At 44.8% G+C, this 7,020-nt stretch overlaps 1 protein-coding gene across 1 annotated transcript in view; it reads left to right on the top strand.

The window, feature by feature from the left end:
• The first annotated feature begins 3,428 nt into the window (after positions 1-3,428).
• Positions 3,429-7,020, top strand: part of LOC144471005 (choline transporter-like protein 1) — a 75,154-nt gene continuing 71,562 nt past the window's right edge. The window contains exons 1-2 of the mRNA XM_078182641.1: positions 3,429-3,482; positions 5,552-5,572. Of these exons, the coding sequence (XP_078038767.1) occupies positions 3,429-3,482; positions 5,552-5,572 (75 nt within the window). The remainder of the gene's footprint in view (positions 3,483-5,551; positions 5,573-7,020) is intronic.

The following is a 7,020-nucleotide window of genomic DNA, read 5'->3' as shown; positions in this document are numbered from 1 at the left end:
TTTTGTAATCGAAAAATATGCATATGTATGCGTGCGTGCACGGTGCTCGCGAAGCACCCAGGCGACCGGGAACGCGGATGGGATACGCGTGCGAAAACGCGGCGCGCGGATTGGCGCGGATCGGCGCGGGACCGTAGAGGGTGGTGCGTCGCCGATCCGACATTGAATCGAAGCGGAGAAGAATTGGTTGAATGGAAGAGAATAATGGTCTTTCAAAGGATAACACGGAAAACCGATTAAAAAACAAAAAAAAAAGAGAAGAAGAAAGAAAAAAACGGAACGGGGAACACAATGGCGACCGTTCGAGAACCGATCGACAAATTCCTGAGGTGGCAACCGGGGGATAGGCTATAAGGTCCCCGTCTTGGGAACGAATTCGACCTCCTCGTCGACGAAAGGAGAGTCAACAAGATGGTCCGAACCCCGCGGCGGCGTCGGCGTCATTAATTCCCTTGGACCTCGCGAAAATGCAAGATGCATGAATCGCCCTCGAGAAGTATCTTTTTCATTGGGGAAACGCTGAGCTTGTTTCTTCCGTCGCCTCTCGACAATGAAGTGGCGCGAGATTACGTGGATCCAGCATTATTCTTGCGCCCCACCCCTGTTCTCTCTCTACCTCTCTCTCTCTTTCTCTCTTTCTCAGCAGGTTCTCCCGCTTCAGAAACTCGCCGATATTTCGTTGACCGACCCGAGCGTTGCCGGCGGAGCGCCGATGCGGATTTCGAATGCTTCTTCTTCGGGCACCGGTTACATAATTAAAAGCGGACAATGCGTCGACGGGCGGAGGGAAATTTTTAACGAGTTATTTTCCGCGAGATAATGCGAACTTCCCCCCTCGGGGGCCGACGGTACCCCCTTTCGACACTTTATTCCCTCGTTCCTCGGGGCCGGGGAGCCGTGCCGCGCGTTCCTGTTCCCGGGCGTTCGCGCGAATCGCGCGGAAGCCGATTCAGCGATACGGGAACACGTTACTTTATTAATTAACGGTGGTTACAAAATTATCGTGAATTAAAACGGCGTATCGATGCATCGGCGTCGACGGCGTCGCGCGGCCGCGTAATCCCGCGCGCGCGGACCCGGCGATCGTAAAAATTCCCCGGCGATTTTTCCGCGATAATATAGATTTCCCGGGGCCGTGCGAAATAATGGAATAAAGTTTATATCAATTTGCGCGCGTGAACGTTTCCGCTTTCAGATATAATCTGCATTCGCCCCGTATAATACCGGCCCGCGGCTACGCCGGCCTTATTACACGCCGCCCGCGCCGCCGCTCGCCGACGCGCCGTTGAAAGTATTTCACGCGAAGACAGTTATTTACGCGGTTTATTTTCGTTGTAAAATTAAAGGAGAATTATTCGCTTGTTCGCCACGCGCGCTCGCCTCGTCCGCTATCGTCGAATATACGCACACGCGCGCGCACACGCCCGGCCCGCGAAATATTCGGTGTAATCCCGCGCGGTGCTCGATAGTTATTGGGCTAATATGGACAGGTGTCGTTGAATTAAACTACCGGACGGAAAAATTAACATCCTACCCCGTTGCCGACGATTGTTTGCGACCGGCCCTCCCCCTCCCCTCTCCGCAGAACGTTCGCAGCTTCGCAACAGTGCGACGGCCGTTGAAAATTTCCTTCTCCCCCGTATAAAACTCTGCAGCGTCTAATTTTTTGCGTCGTAGGGAGCGCAAAATGAATTTCTTCGCGCGCGAAATGCGCTCGTTGAAATGACGTTTCCGTAAGAGCGCGCCATGCAAATTATCTTTTTTAGTACACGCACGCCGCCGCCGCTGCTGCTGCTGCTTGTTCTTTCCGCGGAGCTTTATGCGCAGTTTTATGCATATTTTATTATGCTCACGCATAGCCGTGGCTAGAAATTAATTATCATCGGATCGTGAATTTTTATTGAAATTCGCTGTACGACGCTGATTGAAATGATTATCGCGAAGACTTTGTTCAGGAAAGTGTTAATTGGCTGGAAGGTTCGTGCAGTTTTCGGCGGTTCTTGACGTTAGGCGGTCGAAAATGCAACGTATTTCAGTGTCAGAGACGGTTCTTTATGTGGAAAATAACTTTTTGTAATTATAATATTTATTCATATTTTTTATAAGCTTAATATACTTAATAGAATAATTGATATAGTAAAATTTAAGGGTCATTTTTCTGTGTCCAGAAACTGGAAGACCTAGGAATAAATTTAGTAATTTAATGTTCATTAGTATCAGAGATAGTTCTTTACGTGAAAAATAGCTTTTTATTTACATATTTGAAATCACAAGAATTTTCTGGCGGACCTAATTTAATCAAATATAAGGGCAATCTTTTGTGTCCAGAAATTAAGAGATCTAGGAATAAATTCAGCGATTAAATGTTCATTAGTATCAGAGATTATACTTTATGTGAAAAATAGCATTTAGGTCTAGAAATAAATTCAGTAATTAAAAGTTCATTAGCATCGAAGATTTTGTTCCTAGTCGCAGAAACTTTCTCCGACGATCGTACCTGATTGACGCATACCTGACTAACACTGATAAATTAATACAACCCTGCAACGTAGATGGTGCAATGACTACCTCTATATTCTATCAGTTGATAGCCATCTCAAAATCATTTTCCTGAAACAAAAACGAAATTAATAAAAAAGACGAAATTAATAAACAAAGACATAAAAGTGAGCAGGTTTTATAATGCTAATATAATGTACAACAATCAGCAATTTCGCAAAAGTGACACACCGATGCTCCAAAATTGTTAAATTATTTTCATATCCGACGCTAATGAATACGCGAGAATGTTTAATTTTCAGAAAACAAGTTCAATTGATTAAATATAACATATGCATATTTCGCGAATTATAATTTCGCTGGGTGTGTTTAAAATTTAATTGGGATGTTGGTACTGTTTATTTTAGTTAATTGAATAATACGAATCGATTCTGCGTTATTATCGCACAGATGCTTAGCATTGCAACCATTGTCTCGCCATCCCTCGTTTATTCAAGATGATAATAAGGTTATAACATAATAGCTTGTTGGATTCGTCTTGATCTCGACTATCGTACAGTGATAATAAAAATATATTATTTCATTTAAAACAACATCAAATGACATTGAAATGTCAAAGGATATAAATTTGAAGAAATTTTGTTGCTCATTTTAATTTTCGCCCCTGTATCATTTTTTTTTTTATTAGAAAAAATAATCGAGATATTTTAGATGCTCGAGTTACTTAAAACATCCTATATATTTATAGTCTTCATACTTTATTTATGATTCGCATATTGGGTGTCTAACTTGTCTGTCTTAAAATATTTCAAAAATTTAAAAAAGTCATTTCTGAAAATATATCTTTTGTCCTCTTGACGTTCTCATTTTGCCGTTATTTATAGCAATGTCCCGCCGTAGCCAAAAATGCAAATTTTCTGAATTTTACAATGCTTACAACGTTATTTGCAACGTCCAACATAGCGCATAGCAACGTTCATCAGGTTTAATGTAAATTTTGGATGGCAACTGCGTTAACGAATCTCTCCGGCTCCGAAAGTGTCACGAACTCGGTCGTGCAACAATTTAACAAGGACGCAAGTTGTTCGTATCTTTTCGCGTTCATTATCAACAAAAATTACCATGGAACACTGTTGCATAAACAAACTACAGGAACGATGCTCCCGTCGAAACAAACACGACGATGCATCTCCGCTTCATTACGAAACGGTTAGCGTCGCGCCGCTGCGATAAAGCGAACCGACGCGCGGCATTTTTATTGAAACTGCACGCGTCGATGCCACCGCGCCCAACATAAACTCGTCGGCGAACGATTATCTAGGCCCGAGATCCTTGGAATCTAAGCCAGTGTTGCGCAATCGTCGATGAACGAGTCACTCGGCCGATTGGATCATCGACTTCGGCGAATTAAAAGTGGAGAAATGTTAGAACGTTTCGGAGTCGATTTTTTGAAATTCGAAAGAAATCGTTTGTTGCGTTGATAAGTTCAGAGACCGATGATTAGTCATTCGAAATTTAATGATTTTTTAATTTTATGGAGCATAAATATTACTATAACGAAGAGTCGCGAACAGAGCAGAATTTATGGGGAAATTCTTAAAAATTCTCGGACTTCGATGTCAAAAATTTTAGACTTTAATTTCTAAGTTTTCTGTCTCTAAATAACTAAATATTAAAATTTCTGGGCATAGATGCCAAAATAATATCAGAACAATTTTCGCTAAATAATTTCTAGAATTCTTGATGAAACCGATGTTGATTTTGGATCATTATTCCATTCTTTTTTAACTGTGCAATTTCGACTCGATAAAAGGATAGAAAACCGTAAATATGTATAGTGCGAAGACAAGGCTTTGTAGCTCTCGATGGAGTGTTTATCTTAAGATCGATAGGGTCTGTGGGTACGTGACGGGGTTCGCTTTTGAATATTCACGTTCTTCTCAGCGCGGAGCAAATAAGACGCCTCACTCGACTTTTAAAATGTAATAGCAGTCATATTGCAAAGCGTTCCATATAATAGTCAAATTTCAAACGGTCTTAGCAATAAAATCCCCGTAACATCTTCACAATATAAATTTACAATCTCCAATTCCATAACTAGTTGTAACAACACCGTTGTCGTCAGATTTATTGCACAAAATGACGCATTGCAACGAAAAAACAATAGAGTAACACCAGCCACTGTATTCGCCGGCAGACATCGCGGCCCGGCGAACAACGAATTAATTCGCGCGGTACTTATTTAAGCGACTGGAACGCATTTGGCAACACTCCGCCGGCAGCTACAAAATTATGATATTTGTCTCGAAGGGCCATATACGCGGGTACACGGCGCGCCGTCGTTGCCGTAGCACCCGGTCGCCCCGTTGCCGTCGAGTATTAGCCGTGCACACACGGGTTCCTAGCGCACGAAGGAACGCCGACTGAAACGGATTCCATGCTGGGAGTCTCTTGCGAGACCTCTCACGTGTTGCTAAACGTCTTTCCCTCGGCCCGGAGCAAGCGGGACAAAGAAACGACTCCGCCTAGGAAATGACTGCCGGCGGTCGCGTGCCACGTAGACAGCGGCGGCGGCAAGAATCATTCGCGCGTCAGAGTAGGAGAGGTCGCCGTGCGAGAGAGGCCACGTGCGTGTGCGGCGTCGGTCGGAGAAGGAGGGAGCAGCGCGTCCACTGGCCGGGTATCGTTAACCGGTACACAAGAGAGGCCCGTTCTCCAGCGTGCAAGAGGCAACCGAGTTAGTATCGCGAGTGAACTCGGTCCGCACGCAAGCGAGCGAGCGAGCGAGCTAGCCAGCCAGCCACAGCTTGGATAGGCAGCAGAGTTTCTAGCGTGTCGCGTTCGACGGAGAAGCGTCGAAAACATTTCATGGAAGGTTCGCCGGTGTCGCGACGCGGCTGACATCGGCCCGTGCAACTGCTCTTTCCGTATTCCCGATCGACTAAAACCCGCGGGCGCGCGGCAGTGACTCAACCGTGTGCATTTTCGGGACAAAGGAGGAGCGCGTCGAACGCGCGCGCGGCCAAGAGGTGTGCACCGGGGGCCCCGTTAGTCGGCAGGAATCCCGCGTCAGGTACGTTCCCAGAACCGAGCCACACGGAGTTTCCGCGGAAACTTGTTACCGGACCTCGGCCGGTCCCGTTCTCGCCGAATTTCCAAGAGAGCACTACCCGGCAACTTGGCCACGGAGTTTACGGGCAACAATGTTAATCGCGGAGGTATCGCCGAAGCAACTCGGCCGACGCGGGTTATGCCCGCGTTCGCATTCGCACCGTGCACAACGCCACACCTCCCCCCTCCCCTCCCTCCCCGCCGCCTCTCCCTTCGCGGAGAACCGAGCCCGTTAGACCATTATCTCGGGCCTGGCCGACCACCGGCTGATTTCACTTATCCCCGGTCCGGGTTCGTGTACCCTGATCGTTCACGACCACCGGTCGATGCGCATCGGCGACCTCTCTCCCTCTCTCTCTCTTTCTCTCTCCGCTCTCTCAGGGCCGAACGCGAGACCCTGAGACTCGCGGGGAGAACCTTGATCGGGAATTACGTGTGTTTTGGACCACTGTTTTCTATAGGTTTTTCAACGTTTGCTTTCTTCTTTATTCGACCGTAAGATGTGACATTGGTACAAATGGATATTGTTTTCGAAACATGTTGACTCGGTGAATGGTTTGTTTTGGTTTGCTAATCTGGCTTTGAAAGTGGAATTTGCTCTGCTTTGACTGTGCAAGGTACGCGAATGATTTTTACGTTGGTCGATTCCGTAGATTGTTCTATTCAACAGTGTATATTTTGAACTTGAAAATTATAATTTATTACAACAGAATTTTATTAAGATAAACCTAACGAGCACTGAACGTGTCTGAAGGATGTGTTTTTATAAGAATGACAAGCCTGAATTTATTTAAACGTTTTCTCGTTTTTATTACAGCGTGTGCTTGAATTAAGAAATGTATTAAATTAGTTTCTATGATAATGCTTTCGCAATAACAATAGTCGTAAAATATAAAATATGAAAGCGTTCAAAATGATTAGCATGTTAGGCGTAGTATTCGTACTATGTAAAAGTATTATTTATAGTACGTATTCCTAGAGTAATAAGTAATTAAGTCATATTTATTAAAAGAAACTACCGAAACCACGACGATTCGCCATGAAAGATTGTTCCAAGATCATTCTAGAAACACAGAGTTATTTTAACAGAAACGACATTAGTTGCAAATAGGTCCCGCCAACTCAAAACTGAAGACCTTGTCATTGACACACATGGCGAAAAATAAAAACTGGTCGAGTGTTAAAGTCGTGGATTGTTAGCGGCCAACGTGTGAGTGGCAAATTGCCAACACCTGCCCATCCAATGCGACGCTTCAGAAAATTTTCATTAAAGTAAACCTCTCGTATAACGGCTGTAACGAAACTTTAAAGAGTATCCTTACGAACTGGTACGAGAACGCGGTTTCAATAACTTTTTCTCCGCGGTAACAATCGCGCGCGATTTTTCATCGCGCTATACATTCTTATATA

This window comes from Augochlora pura, chromosome 6, assembly GCF_028453695.1.
Source record: "Augochlora pura isolate Apur16 chromosome 6, APUR_v2.2.1, whole genome shotgun sequence".
In the NCBI taxonomy this organism is placed as follows: Eukaryota; Metazoa; Arthropoda; class Insecta; order Hymenoptera; family Halictidae; genus Augochlora; species Augochlora pura.
The sequence above is the reverse complement of the archived record's forward strand: the minus strand, read 5'-3'. Positions and strand labels throughout refer to the sequence as shown.